Source organism: Xyrauchen texanus, chromosome 6 (genome assembly GCF_025860055.1).
Source record: "Xyrauchen texanus isolate HMW12.3.18 chromosome 6, RBS_HiC_50CHRs, whole genome shotgun sequence".
In the NCBI taxonomy this organism is placed as follows: domain Eukaryota; kingdom Metazoa; phylum Chordata; class Actinopteri; order Cypriniformes; family Catostomidae; genus Xyrauchen; species Xyrauchen texanus.
The window spans coordinates 8,276,801-8,293,484 of NC_068281.1; the positions used below are offsets into that span (position 1 = coordinate 8,276,801).

The 16,684-nt window shown below is 36.6% G+C and overlaps 1 protein-coding gene across 1 annotated transcript in view; it reads right to left on the reverse strand.

Annotated features, from left to right (window-relative positions):
* The window catches only part of LOC127644590 (ATP-dependent 6-phosphofructokinase, platelet type-like), a 30,649-nt gene that overhangs the window by 1,959 nt on the left and 12,006 nt on the right, over positions 1-16,684 (reverse strand). The window contains exons 13-21 of the mRNA XM_052127833.1: positions 13,860-14,006; positions 13,089-13,159; positions 12,305-12,392; positions 11,483-11,635; positions 5,779-5,943; positions 3,391-3,452; positions 3,139-3,250; positions 2,705-2,804; positions 574-679 (exon numbers count right to left, since the gene is read on the reverse strand). Coding sequence (XP_051983793.1) covers positions 574-679; positions 2,705-2,804; positions 3,139-3,250; positions 3,391-3,452; positions 5,779-5,943; positions 11,483-11,635; positions 12,305-12,392; positions 13,089-13,159; positions 13,860-14,006 — 1,004 coding nt within the window. The remainder of the gene's footprint in view (positions 1-573; positions 680-2,704; positions 2,805-3,138; positions 3,251-3,390; positions 3,453-5,778; positions 5,944-11,482; positions 11,636-12,304; positions 12,393-13,088; positions 13,160-13,859; positions 14,007-16,684) is intronic.

Genomic DNA, 16,684 nt, shown 5'->3' on the forward strand with positions numbered 1-16,684 from the left:
TGCATTGTATGGACCTACAGAGCTGACATATTCTAAAAATCTTCGTTTGTGTTCAGCAGAAGAAAGAAAGTGATACAAATCTAGAATGGAATAAGGGTGAGTAAATGATGAGAGAATTTTCATTTTTGTGAACTGTACCTTTAACGCCAAATCCACAGTAAATCTTTTTCAGTTTCCTAACATTATCGTTTTCCACCTATGCGGTAATGGAGAGCTTTTTCAAAATGCTGTATTTTCACTGGAGAAAAAAATATGCCATTCTAGTGTGAATGAGAGGTATAAAAAAGGTGTTTTCAGACCCAACCTTATTAGAATGAAAAGCCGAAGGGGCAGAATGAGAATGGAAAAAGGTTAAGCCAAATTACTAAATTAAAACTAAATTACAAATTTTATCATCTAAAAGAAAATGCTACGTTAGTGTAGAATATGGGCCCTTTTAAATTTGAATTCACTCTGTGTAGGACATTTAGGGAAAACATAACAAATGTTGTCATTTAATTATGAAAATAATTGTATGACCCAAGATAAAAGGATTAGCTTTGGGAATGTGTGTACATCAGCATGTTGTCTTACACAAAATCTGTGTCATCCTTGAGTTGTGTCACTGGCTGAAAGACCAGAGCCCTGCGTCGCATTCCCAACAAACACGCAGAATCCTCAGTGTTTGCAAACACACGGCCTACAAAATATGCACACAGTAAATCAGTGACTTAGTAAGAGTCATTGCAACCACAACGATAAACCATAGATACTTATATATATATAAAATTTACCATCAGCTGAGCCATCCAAGGAAAGCAGAATACAAAAAGCAAAAGAAAATAATTACTAACTTGGTCACAAAAAGTCTGTAGTGTGAAGAAATCTGTGAACGTTTACAAAGTATTGTCAATTAAACGTGGAAACTATGTCTGGAAAATTGTTGTGGCATTTGCTAACATCTGAGCCAAACAAAAAACTATATTTTTACAGCGCCACAAAGACGAGGAGAATTTTAAATGGCAATAAAATACTTTTTAAGTTGGGATAAGAGCAGTGTTGGGTAAGAAACTTAAAGTAATCCAATAGAAATGTCTAATTACGTCTCTAAAAATTGTAATTAGATTACTGATTATTTAATTGGAAAAGTAGTTTCATTACTATAGAAGACTACTTTTACGTTACTTTCTAAACACCTTTTTTTTTTTTATGATAAATTTCCTCATGGATGGTGCTGGGTTGGGCTACCAAGGCTTGAGCCACGAGTGTTTTTATCATCTTGTAGTGATGTCAGAAGTTCCAGTGCTTTGGTATTAAGTGACAATAAAGCATATTATAATTTACATTAACATTTATATATTTGGCAGACACTTTTATCCAAAGCGACTTACAGTGCACTTATTACAGGGACAATCCCCTCGGAACAACCTGGAGTTAAGTGCCTTGCTCAAGGACACAATGATGGTGGCTGTGTGGATCAAACCAACAACCTTCTGATTAACAGTTATGTGCTTTAGCCCACTACGCCACCACCTATATTTTAATATTAAGTAATACATATCAAATAATGATACCTGTCTTTCTACTGTATCAATAACACCAAATACACACTCAATTCAGTACACATGTGCTGTCTTGTTGACAGCTGCTTCCCAGCATTCATGTACTGTATGTGCGCGCATGCACGAGGAGCGCTCGCGACAGGCTGCGTGTGTCTGGTCAACATTCCTGTTTTGGTGAGATTTTGGAAACTCTGTTGAGTTGGTCCATCCAGATGCAGTACATACTAAATATTAATATACAGTATATAACCCTGAAAACAAAGAGTACCGTAATGTACTGTTATATCTACAGTTGTGCTTGAGGAATTTGTTAACTATTGCTAGGACATTTGCATTTTTTGCAAAAAATTTATTAAGACAAGATGTCATGAACCTTGCAAGCTTTGGCAAATCTAGCAACTATATTTCCTTCATAATCATCTATTTAACCTATGTACAGCCTGCTATCTTCTTATCTAACTTAACCCAATGAATCAATAATTGGTAATAAAACTGTTAATAGACCTATTGCACAAACTGATGATGCGTTTCTGCCTTATTTAGCAGCGTAAATCTCAATTTTTTTTTAATATTATAATTTTTTAAAATATTAAGTGTAAATTTATAACATTTTGCTTTGTGTTATATTACCCTGGAATTAGTTTTGAAAAAATACATAGAGTTAAAAGCACACAATTTGTGATCTTTAAGCGTATCTGAAGCGGAGAGAAAAGTTAGTGGGACCTTTTAGTTTCTGTAACATTTAAAGACTTATACTGTATATAAAGTATAGATTATACTATAGAGTTCATCTCTCAGATGTAGTATTTAAACTTTTATTCTAAAGTGTATTATATTCCAATATTTCAAAAGACGGCCCATTATATGTCCACAGAGGTCTGAGCTAAGCCCCGGATATAGAACCGCCCCTGTATTTCCTCCTTTTTCATTGTTGCATGCAAGTCACATACTCAACACCACGTAACAGAAACACAAAACAGACATGCATATAAAAATATTTCTTTTTTTTTTCTACATAATATTTTTTTTAAATGTGAAACCCAAGTAATGTACTTTAAAGTAACTAACTTGGATAGGAGAAAGTGTTTTATCACTGAAAATGTTTATTCAGCTTGCAAGTTTTTGACACTTGAGGCTGTAAAACAGGAGTGATTTCTGTCTACCTTCTCGATAAAACTCTTTGAGCTTCTTTGAGATCCACTGGATGGCTTTAGCTGCAATCTTGGTGCCAAAGTTCCTATCAAACGGGGATGGAGTGCCACCCTACAGGACATAAAAATATGGCAGAATGTAGTAATAATCACAACTCTGTATGTGTGGGTTTGTGTGGTTTACAAGGACTTTTATTAGGTTTACAAACTTGTAATTACAAGGGTATTAAGCTATACATTTCTAAACATTTCTAGTGTCCCCATTATTCAAATCACTTAAACATACTAAACCATTTTTTTTTTTTTGAAAATGTAAAAATGTAGAAAGTTTTCTTTGAGCGTTAGGTTTAGGGTAGGGATAGGGCATAGAATATAAAATGTGTACATTATAAAAAACCCAGCATGCGTGTGTGTGCGTGCGTGTGTGCGTGCGTGCGAGCATGTACCTGCTGCATGTGTCCCAGGACATTCTTTCTGCAGTCAAACACTCCTTTGCCTTCTTCATTGTACAGCTGGTAGATAAAGTCAGTGGTGTAGTTCTCACTGCTGTTCTCATTCCTGCACAATTCATAAACATACATTTTCATCAGACAGATTGATGATAGATAGATAGATAGATAAGGCATTATATATTTACACTCAAAAATGATCACTTACAGGCATTACATGTATGTAGAAGATGTGTGTGTGTGTCATACCTGAGCACTAATCCTCTTTGGATGCTGGTCTTCATCTTCTCAGTTAAATGTTCCACGTTAGACTGAAAAAATAGGGCACTCATAAAAACTCATGAGGTGATGCTTGCTCTCTCTCTCTCTCTCTCTCTCTCTCTCTCTCTCTCTCTCTCTCTCTCCCTTTCTCCCTTTCTCTCTCTCTTTCCTTAAATAGTACACACTGCTAAATATTCCTCCCTGTGTTTAACATAGCAGACAGAGGACAGGGGAAGGGGAAGTGGTGTAGACTGTTATGCCTGAGTTTGACAGAAGGGGGCAGACTTCGTCTTTTGGCCCTTTCCTTGGTCAAATTCATTGGTTTGTGTACAGTTGAAGTCAGAAGTTGAATTCAGAAGTTGCCAAATACATTTAAATTCCTGACATTTAATCGTAGAAAATATTCCCTGTCTTAGGTCAGTTAGGATCACTACTTTATTTTAAGAATGTGAAATGTCAGAATAATAGTTCTGAGTTAGAGAATGATTTATTTCAGCTTTTATTTCTTTTAATCGCATTCCCATAGGGTCAGAAGTTTTCATAAACTTCGTTAGTATTTGGTAGCATTGCCTTTAAATTGTTAACTTGGGTCAAACGTTTTGGGTAGCCTTCCACAAGCTTCTCACAATAAGCTGCTGGAATTTTGTCCCATTCCTCCAGACAGAACTGGTGTAACCGAGTCAGGTTTGTAGTCCTTGGATCGGATTGAGGTCAGGGCTTTGTGATGGCCACTCCAATACCTTGACTTTGTTGTCCTTAAGTCCTTTTGCCACAACTTTGGAGGTATGCTTGGGTCATTGTCCATTTGGAAGACCCATTTGCGACCAAGCTTTAACTTCCTGGTTTTGAGATTTTGCTTCAATATATTCACATCATTTTCCTTCCACATGATACCATCTATTTTGTGAAGTGCACCAGTCTCTCCTGCAGCAAAGCACCCCCACAACATGATGCTGCCACCCCCATGCTTCATGGTTGGGATGGTGTTCTTCAGCTTGCAAACCTCACCCTTTTTCCTCCAAACATAATGGTGGTCATTATGGCCAAAAAGTTCCATTTTTGTTTCATCAGACCAGAGGAAATTTCTCCAAAAAGTAAGATCTTTGTCCCCACGTGTACTTGCAAACTGTAATTTGGATTTTTTATGCCGGTTTTGGAGCATTGGCTTCTTCCTTGCTGAGCAGCCTTTCAGGTTATGTCAATATAGGACTAATTTTACTGTGGATATAGATACTTGTTTACCTGTTTCTTCCAGCATCTTCACAAAGTCCTTTGCTGTTGTTCTGAGATTGATTTTCACACCAAACTATGTTCATCTCTAGGAGACAGAATGCGTCTCTTTCCTGAGCGGTATGATGGCTTTGTGGTCCCATGGTGCTGATACTTGCGTACAATTGTTTGTACAGATGAATGTGGTACCTTCAGGCATTTAGAAATTGCTTCCAAAGATGAACCAGTTTTGTGGAGGTCCACTTTTTTTTCTGAGGTCTTGGCTGATTTCTTTTGATTTTCCCATGATGTCAAGCAAAGGCAATGAGTTTGAAGGTAGGCTTTAAAATACATCCACAGGTACACCTCCAATTCAGTACACCTCCTATCAGAAGCTAATTGGCTAATTGTCTAAAGGCTTGACTTCATTTTCTGGAATTTTCCAAGCTGCTTAAATGAACAGTTAAAGTGTATGTAAACTTCAGACCCACTGGAATTGTGATAGTCAATTAAAAGTGAAACTATTTGTCTATAAACAATGGTTGGAAAAATTACTTGTCATTAAAAATTAAAAAGAACTTATGTCCTGAACGACTTGCCAAAGCTATTGTTTGCTAATGTTAAATCTGTGGAGAGGTTAAAAAAATTGGTTTGAATGAGCCTAAGTGTATGTAAATTTCTGACTTCAACTGTATGTTTGAATTGTCCACTAGTATGTAAATGTTTAAATGTGTATGTCTGGATTATTCGTTTGAAACAGCGTCAAAAGGTTTTAAAAGCTCTTTCATAATTTTTATCCACATCAAGGACAAAATTAAAAAGATACAAAGCATAGACACTGCCATCTGTCTGGTATAAACAAAACTAAAAATATTGTGGCAGTGACATGGTACAGTAATATCAAGATACTTTGATATATAGTATTGAATATATAAAAAATAATTATTGCATGTCTCTCTGGAATACTTCATTGTAACATGAATACCATGGCCATTTTAGTGGTGTGTATGAGAGAATATATGTCACGAGATGGATCTACATGTATAGATACAGAGCTATATTCAGTTTGGAGTCAAGCAATATTCAATGAACAAAGTACTTTTTTGGAAACATATCAGAAAACACATTGCAGTGAATATATGCAGATATCAAAACGTTCTCCCTCACCTGTAGGTCTCGAATGTCAAACGGCTCTTCATGGATATATGCTGCATCAGCTCCGGCCGCCAGCCCCCCCACAGTCGCCAGGTAACCACAGTACCCGCCCATGGTCTCAATGATGAACACGCGACGCTTCGTACCACTGGCGGACTGCTTTATACGATCACACGTCTAACAAACACAGTTTAATGCTTTAAGATAAAACATATTTACTGTCTCTATATCACACTCATGGCCACACACTCACAGCATATAGGCTACAGTCAGATGTTCAGAATTCTGTATAGCTGCAGGTTTGACACTGCCATATACATGCATTCATACATTAATCATGTTATACAGATATTAAACAGACATCACAGTGTAAGAACAAGGCAGAGCACACACAAAATAAAGGTCACTACAACAAAGAACATGCATGTGGTTCCTGTGAGTTTGTGCAACTAACAATAATGATTTAATTTTTTTCTAATCAGCCATGTTTGCCATGCATCTTAATAATAAACAGTAAAAAGGAAGTTAATCATTTCAGATCAGCATCTAAAATAAATTTCAGGTCATGCTATAAGCGTGTATAAGATCAAAGATCAATAGCTCCTGGTCAGATCTTTAAATATGGACAAAATGACATGTAAAACTCATTCTCAACTCAATTCCCTGGTATGCATAAAATAAAAACTTAATACCGTTTTCAGTTTTGTATAATATACAATTATAATGCACAATATCTAATATGAACTTTTAATGATAATGTAAATCCATTAGCTCTATATAATAAAACTGCAAAAGATATTACAAATAATGAATGTCTCATGTCTAATTCGTGTCTTACCTCCACTATGGCATTGAGTTAGGTGTCAGCACATTATTACTGATGGTGGCGGACAGCATGCACATGGGCACACAGAACTCCTCATAGCTGTTATGGGCATCAACCAGCTGCAGAAAAAACTTTCAAATGCCTGCAGCAGTGCAAATGCATTAGAACCACGGCTCACTTTCAACAGACACCCTGGATAGCTACATTCACTGCAGATGTGAGTTGCTTGGAAAAGTGGTGACAGAGTTTTAAAATAGAAGACTATGGAATAATTGGATGTTTCTGAACATTTGGTTTGGCATGTGAGGAACCTCGAGCATCCTGTCATTTTTAAAGCGCCTCAGGAGGACCAAGTCAAACATGTAGTTAACCACCAGGTGGAGCTCCAACTTGTGATGTGGGCATGGCATCCAATTGGCTAAATGTTGTAAGAGGCATAACATGACTGTCTAAACACAACTGTGCAATCAGACTACACAAAAGCACAGCCAGACACTGCATCACACACATGCAGAAAGAAACACACAAGATATCAGGCCAGGCCCAAAACAGCATGCAGCAAGTTCCACTTAAATTGAACTTGATGCAAGTCTGAAGGAATATTATGGGTTTATGACAACCAAAATGTAAATGGACAGCATTTGTGAAATGCATTTCTTTCTGAAAACTTCATGTCTGAGGTTAATATATTTTCAGAAATCAACAAACAGCATGACACAAATACTGTCCATATAAATTAAGTTTGATCTAATCTGGACTATTCCTTTAAAGTATCCATTGGCATCAGTAATTTAAAGCTATAGCATGAAATTATTTGTCATTGCTGGAACTCACAAGTAAGATAATTTCATAGCTAAAAGATAAACAGAAATAAATTATATTTTACCAATGCATGCTAATTTAATGATTATGTGGTGTTAGATGTTATTTACATTTACATTTATGCATTTGGCAGACACTTTTATCCAAAGAGACTTACAGTGCAATTATTACAGGGACAATCCCCCTGGAGCAACCTGGAGTTAAGTGCACAATGGTGGTGGCTGTGGGGCTCGAACCAGTGTCCTTCTGATTACCAGATTACCAGTTATGTGCTTAGACCACTACACCACCACCACTCCATGTTTGACTATTTAATGTCAAACACTGAGTTCAGTTCCCATTAAACAGAATTCATAGACCATAATTCATAAAATGTTTCAACATATATTTTTATACTAATTACTTTATAATCATTGTGTGTTATCTAAATATTAATATTAATATTTTTGTAATAATCCTCATAAATTTGGTCAAATGATTCAATTTATTCTAGTGGACAGTATTTCATGTGCATCTGTGCTGAGCTCAAATGTTAAAGATCATTCAAGGTATTCTTTAGATATAAAAGTGAATGATCTAAAGATAACATTATAATAAAAAATAAATACAAATTTGGATCTAACTGCAATGGTGATGATGAACATTTTGTATTGAACCAGACCTTAAATATAACATATATTCATTAAACAGAAACACAAATAAGCACAGATAAAAACATATAAAAAGCAATACAGTCAAGAGCAAGACTGAGGACCGGGTTGTGCTGTGTAATCACATGCTTTGACACAAGACACACTGATACAGTCAGGGTGCAATGACAACAAACCTAATTTCCACCAAACACAGCTCTACCTCACCTTCCAAATGCAGCTTTACCTTAACTAATCAAATGTAGCTTTACCTCACCTAACCAATCACAGCTCTACCTCACCTAACCAAATACAGCTCTACTTCAATTTATGAAAAATAGCTCTACCTCACCTAACCAAATATGTCTCTACCTCAGTTAACTAAATACAGCTCTACCTCACCTAACCAAATATGTCTCTAACTCAGTTAACTAAATACAGCTCTACCTCACCTATCTAAAAACAGCTCTACCTCAATTAACTAAATAGAGCTCTACCTCACCTAACCAAATACAGCTTTACCTCACCTAACCAAATATGTCTCTACCTCAGTTAACTAAATACAGCTCTACCTCACCTAACCAAATATGTCTCTACCTCAGTTAACTAAATACAGCTCTACCTCACCTAACCAAATATGTCTCTACCTCAGTTAACTAAATACAGCTCTACCTCACCTAACCAAATATGTCTCTACCTCAGTTAACTAAATACAGCTCTACCTCACCTAACCAAATATGTCTCTAACTCAGTTAACTAAATACAGCTCTACCTCACCTATCTAAAAACAGCTCTACCTCAATTAACTAAATAGAGCTCTACCTCACCTAACCAAATACAGCTTTACCTCACCTAACCAAATATGTCTCTACCTCAGTTAACTAAATACAGCTCTACCTCACCTAACCAAATATGTCTCTACCTCAGTTAACTAAATACAGCTCTACCTCACCTAACCAAATATGTCTCTACCTCAGTTAACTAAATACAGCTCTACCTCACCTAACCAAATATGTCTCTACCTCAGTTAACTAAATACAGCTCTACCTCACCTAACCAAATATGTCTCTACCTCAGTTAACTAAATACAGCTCTACCTCACCTATATAAAAACAGCTCTACCTCAATTAACTAAATACAGTGCTACCTCACCTATCTAAAAACAGCTCTACCTCAATTAACTAAATACAGTGCTACCTCACCTAACCAAATATGTCTCTACCTCAATTAACTAAATAGAGCTCTACCTCACCTAACCAAATACAGCTTTACCTCACCTAACCAAATATGGCTCTAACTCAGTTAAGTATATACAGTGCTACCTCTCCTAACCAAATATGACTCTACCTCAGTTAACTACATACAGCTCTACCTCACCTAACCAAATATGTCTCTACCTCAGTTAACTAAATACAGCTCTACCTCACCTAACCAAATATGTCTCTACCTCAATTAATTAAATAGAGCTCTACCTCACCTAACCAAATATGACTCTACCTCAATTAATTAAATAGAGCTCTACCTCACCTAACCAAATATGACTCTACCTCAGTTAACTACATACAGCTCTACCTCACCTAACCAAATATGTCTCTACCTCAATTAATTAAATAGAGCTCTACCTCACCTAACCAAATATGGCTCTACCTCAGTTAACTACATACAGCTCTACCTCACCTAACCAAATATGTCTCTACCTCAATTAATTAAATAGAGCTCTACCTCACCTAACCAAATATGACTCTACCTCAGTTAACTACATACAGCTCTACCTCACCTAACCAAATATGTCTCTACCTCAGTTAACTAAATACAGCTCTACCTCACCTAACCAAATATGTCTCTACCTCAGTTAACTAAATACAGCTCTACCTCACCTAACCAAATACAGCTTTACCTCACCTAACCAAATATGGCTCTACCTCAGTTAACTATATACAGTGCTACCTCTCCTAACCAAATATGGCTCTACCTCAGTTAACTAAATACAGCTCTACCTCACCTAACCAAATATGTCTCTACCTCAGTTAACTAAATACAGCTCTACCTCACCTAACCAAATATGCCTCTACCTCAGTTAACTAAATACAGCTCTACCTCACCTATCTAAAAACAGCTCTACCTCAGTTAACTAAATACAGCTCTACCTCACCTATCTAAAAACAGCTCTACCTCAATTAACTAAATACAGTGCTACCTCACCTAACCAAATATGTCTCTACCTCAATTAACTAAATAGAGCTCTACCTCACCTAACCAAATACAGCTTTACCTCACCTAACCAAATATGGCTCTACCTCAGTTAACTATATACAGTGCTACCTCTCCTAACCAAATATGGCTCTACCTCAGTTAACTATATACAGTGCTACCTCTCCTAACCAAATATGTCTCTACCTCAATTAATTAAATAGAGCTCTACCTCACCTAACCAAATACAGCTTTACCTCACCTAACCAAATATGACTCTACCTCAGTTAACTACATACAGCTCTACCTCACTAAAAAATATGTCTCTACCTAACCTAACACAGCTCAACCTCAATTAATTAAATACAGCTCTTCCTTCCTCAATTAAGTAAATACAACTCTACCTCAATTAACTAAATACAGCTCTACCTTACCTAACCAAATACAGCTTTACCTCTATTAACTAAATACAGCTCTACCTAAACTACCAAATGCAGAATTACCTTATATAGCCAAATACAGCTCTACCATAACAAACTAAATAAATATATACCTCACCGAACCAAATATAGCTCTAGCTTAACAAACTAAATACAGCTCTACCTCAACTAACCAAATCCAGCTCTACCTTAATTAACTATAGCTATACATCATCTACCAAATGCAGCACTACCTCACCTAGTCAAATACAGCTCTACCTCAACTAACCAAATCCAGCTCTACCTTAACATACTAAATACAGCTCTACCTTTACTAACTAAAAACAGCTCTACTACATCTAACCTAATACATATCTACCTTTACTAACCTAAAACAGCTCTACTACATCAAACCAAATACAGCTCGACCTTACCTAAACAAATACAGTTCTACCTTAACAACTACAACTATACCTCACCTAAACAAATACAGCTCTACATAACATAACCTAATACAGTTCTACCAAAAGCAGCACTACCTTAGCTTACAAAATTCAGCTCTATCTTAACTAACTAAATACTTCTTGACCTCATCTACCAAATGCAACTCTACCTTAACTAACTACAGCTATACCTCATCTACTAAATGCAGCTCTACCTTAACTAAATATAGCTCTACCACTTTGATGGAGGTTAGTCATCATTCGGCAGCCCTGGCCTATCAGCATACAGCATCTTAATGACACAACAGTTCTCTTGACAAAAAAAACTTACATGCCCAACACCCCACACATACACACACTCTGACACAAGTGTGTGTGAGGTCTTACGTCCGTGATGGCATTGAGAGCGGTGTCTGCCCCAATACTCAGGTCTGAGCCAGGAATATTGTTGGACACAGTGGCCGGGACCATCACCATGGGAACACAAAGCTCTGCATGTTTGGAACGAGCTTCTTCCAGCTCCATCAGCCCCAGATATGCCTGTGGTCAGAGCAAGGTCTTATGGGTCACTGGCCAGAATTGTTGGTTAATTATAAGAGAGGAGTGGGGCAAAGAGTCATGCCCACTTTGATGAGAGTAGGTGAGAAGAGGACAATGAATGTATATATATACATTTCTGTAATAATAACAAGATAATAATGAGATACTCCAAAAAATTTGATTTTAAGTCACTTAGTTATAATTTGGTATTTTGGTTGTAGAATCTTGTATGACAGCAAACTAAGGAATAACCAAAAGCAAAATGTTGTTGTCGTTGTTGTTGTTGTTGTTGTTTTAACCTGTGAATAACTATTTTTAATATGTTAAATAATATAAACAGTAATACCATGAAGTAGTAAAAGAACAGACATATAAAGGCATGATATAATGAACAAAGTAATGCAAGGGAAACATTGATTGCAATATAGTTAGATATTTTCAGTAGATTCCTGATATACATGTAGGCTAAGTTACATCTGTTTTAAACCATATTTAAATACTGGAAAACTTCACAGCTGTTATAGAAACATTTCTTTAAAAAATAATTTTAATTATTTTACTTCTTATTTTAGATTTAAATTATTGTACTGTAGTGAAACTACAACTTTAATGGAGTAAATCTAAAAAAAATAATACTGTAAATAATAAATATTAATTAACAGTACATACCTCAAATCCTCCAATAACCAGTAAAGCATTGATGTTGTGAATCCTCATTTGTTCTGCGATTTTATCAATATGTTTTGCTGGAAGAGTTCTGTAAATGATGTTTCAGGATTTTAGAAACTTAATTTTATACAGGGTTGCACATTTTAATAAATGTTACAATAAACTGTAAGTGGTGAGCAGATTTCTTCATTAAAAGCTTTATTTACATAAAGTTTGATTTTTGACTGACCAACCGTACTAATGTAAACTTGAAAACGTCAACACTGGAATTTTGAAAACAAGAAGGAAATGGCCACCACCAATATGGTTATGCCTACTGTTTAAATATAATTTAAATAAGAAATGTGAGTATTGGTATTTTCTTTTTAATTTATTTTCAGTATAGTGTATTTTTAATATATTCAGCGATTTGATCTTTAAGGTGGGCTAGTGGTTGTCTCTTCATCAGACCAGGAGGGGAATGTCAGATGTTTCGTGGGGGGGCACATGGAAAATCTAGGGGGGGGGGGCAATGCCAGCCCTCTAGCGGTGTATTACTGTATAGACAGACTTTGCTCTATGTGCTGGTATGATTATTGAATGCATTTTTGCTGAAATTGATTAATCAACGCTCGATAGCTTTATTATCAAATTATTAACGACATAATCGATCATCGATTATTCATTAGCATCCCTATTACTATGCTAAAAGGAATACATCTATAAAAGGTGTAAATGTATAAAAAACAAAAAATCTCTGTAAATCTGCTTTATTGAACATATCCGGTTATATTTCTAATCTCACCTTTTAGTTCCTAGCAGGGACCCACCCTGGCCCGTCCAGCCCCCAACATCACCCCATTTGATTTCTTTTATCTGAGAAGAGAGAAAGAAAAGAGCAAATCCATCACATTATCAGCATCTTTGCAGAATTGATGACAGAATTATTTTTTTGGTTAAATTATCCCTTAAGTAATTCCATGACCCACAGCATCAGCACCACATCTCTTCTGAAAGATGAAAGCGGCATGAAGATAATCTATGATGCTACACTGAGTTCAATATGGCACTGACCACAATGCAACAAAGGATTATGGGAGGGAATAAACTATAATCATACCTGTTTATCTAATTTGACAAGGTATTAATTCATATACACACACACACATATATGCAGTACACACAGTGTTACACACACCATGGGAACCAGATTGTCACCAGGCCTTTTGCAATGTAGCGAGCTCCATTTCTTTCTCTTTTTTTAATTTGCATCTGATGATGCCTATGAAAGTAATAAAAAAATCACAAAGTATCTAAAAGCATAACTGTAAAAGTGAACTATGCCTTAGAATCTAAGTATTATCTCCACTGTGGAAGATCTCTGTTATTGAAGAAGGCATAGAGTAACGGGTATTCAAGTTTACTGATTATGAAACATTAATAGACATTATTGAGCATAAATGTGGTTACTAAGTTTAACGTTACTGAAGTTAGAATGAACTTGCATGTTGAATTACATGCAGATTACATGTGAGTTCAGTTATATATTGTTGCAGCAGAATGTGTGCAGTGTTACCTGCCCCTTGTAGAAGCCCTCAAATCCATCATTAACAGCAAACATGGTGTGGCCCTCTGTGATCCCTACCCTGACAGCCGAACGCACAGCCGCATTCATGCCAGCTGCAGGAGCTCCAACATTCAATACAGCCACATTAAACGAACTCTGGAGAAAAGAGGAGAGAGTTCACTCAAACACATAAATAACAAAATACTGGGGAGTCACATGATGATATGCGAGTGGAAGCAGCCTAGTGGTGAGCTCAGCTACACTTTGCTACATTCAATCAATATTACTTGATAAGAACTGATTTGGTTTTGATTGTTGAACTACGCTGGGAGTATACGATGTCAAAGAATTCAAAATCATCAGCCAGTGGGGACATTAAAAAGCATTTACTGTTGCATGCATCTGATGCCTCTCAAGAGCAAGAAGGTGGGGGTCCGGTTGGGAATAACAGCACGCCTCGGGATGTAGGTCAAGATATTGCGAACATTTATGCAGCACTAACGAAAATCTAGACCGAGATGGAGGGCCTCCCAGAAATATGTTGAGTGACCACATCTATGGAGGTGAAATTTCCACCTTGATCACAAGAATGGATGAGGCTGAAAAGGAAATCAAGTCTCTGCAGCAGCCGTAAAAGAGCTGCAGACTAACCCGCTGACCATCAAAACTGATATGGATCAGGTGTGGTATCTGGAAAATTGAAGCAGATGTAATAATGAAGCAAACGTAATAATGTTAGTTTAGTTGGAATCCCAGAGGGAAAGGAAGGTCAAGATATGCTCAAGTTTCTGGACGGGCTTCATTCATTAAAAAGATTAACCACAGGAAATAATGGAATTGGAAAAGAGTATAAAAAGTTCTGAAACAGAGCTGAAGCATCGAATGTCATCCAACAGCTAAAATAGAGGTACAATACTATTTTGTCACAGAAGGTAGAGTTTTGGTTATTCAGGGCAAGACAGATTTATTTGTGTCGGGGGACAGGCAATATATTTACTTCTGCTGCAGATATTAATAAGGCCTTTAAAGGTGCAATATGTAACATATTTAATGTACTAAAGCATAAAATCTCCGAAAACAATGCTATAGCCAATATATTCTACAGTGAAATGTCCATTCCGGGCTGGAATTTATGTTTGTGTTTTGGCCTGTGTGAACCCGCCCACTGCCCATTTCTAAATAGTATATCGACACCCCAGGTTGCCAGATTTGAAACAAGTTATCAGGCAAACACAGCATGCTGCAGCCATGTAAGCCAGCAATACATCTAGCTAACAATGACTAAATTCACATGAGCTGGTTTATAATTTGCAAACAATAAAAACATTGCAAACATATACATTAGCTGATCAACTTAGTGTAAGGCTCATCACTTGCCATAGTCAGTTTGCTCATTCCTGTTGCGTGTCCTCAATCTGGCAACATGTGTGCTTCCAGTCTGGGGAGGAGGGGGTGGAGGAGACAACTCTCTCCAATATTTTTAATTTGGACTGCAGTACCCTTTTTTAACGCTTGATGTCAATGTTACATATTGCTCCTTTAAAGAATTTTATTTCGATCTTTATAGTTCCATGTCTTAGTCTACTGATAACACAATGATGACTCTAAGACTTTATAGATATTATAGTTTCATTTTCTGTTCAAGCAGGATTTTCTGTTAAGCTGCTTTGAAAAGATGTGTGTTGTGAAAATAGCTATACAAATAAAAATGACTTGATAAGGATATTAGCAGCTTCGTTGAGCCATTAGAACTAAATTGTTGAATGATCAAAAATACTTTCGTGACTAAGATATTACTTTGGAGGAGCTTGTAGAGGTAATTAAAGCCTTGCCAACAGGAAAGGCCCCGGGGCCAGATGATGATTACTGCTGTGTTACATTAATAAAATTCTTAGTGCATGTATCAGCATAATGTCTCCCCCCATCTGTTTTCCCAACAGTCAATGCATGTGACATTATTGGCATTTGTGGGAATTGACTCACTTCTCACGAGCTATGGTTTATTGAAAGGGTCATGTTCCACGTTAACAACATTAAAACATTTGTGGCGTTAAACAAATTTTGCATTAACGTGTTATTAATGCATTAACTTTGACAGCACTTGTAAAACTATTGTCTATAAAATATCTCCTTTTCTGTTCTGTCTTGCCCTGGAAACATTAGCAGCCACAGTAAAAAAAGAGGATGATTTTCCAGGTATTGTAGCACCAGGTGTGGTGCACAAACTTTTACTCTACGCAAAAGACATATTATTTGTCTCCAACCCTAGAAGATCTATGCCTAGCCTTCATAGCATCTTGCTCTGGCAGCATATTGCCCTACCACAGCTTTCCAAACTGGCGTCTTTCAATGGCTCAAGCAAAGTATTTGGTATTTAGGCTGTTTATTTCAAGAGATTTAGAGATTAGAGTAAATTTTGACCCATTAATGAAAAGGCTCTCATGCGATGTTGATAGGTGGTCTTTTCTACATTTGTCTATGACTGGGATGGTCAATGTTATAAAAAATGTATTGTATCTCCAAATTCAGTTATCTACAGCAGTCTCTCCCTCTAGATGTTCCTCTTTCTTATTTTAAACAATTTGATAGAATATCTTATGTTTGGATTGGTAAACATCCTCGGTTACATTTCAGTAAATTACACAGACAAAGGAGGTTTAGGTCTCCCAAAATATTTTTTATTACTATGCATTTAATCACAGACACCTGGCACATTGGTCTCTTCCACCAGAGAGAGCCCCTCCCTGGTATGACATTGAACAAGCAGTCCTTGCCTTAACCTCACCATTGCAAAATCTTTCTATTAAATTGCCTAGAGAAGTAAAAATGCATCC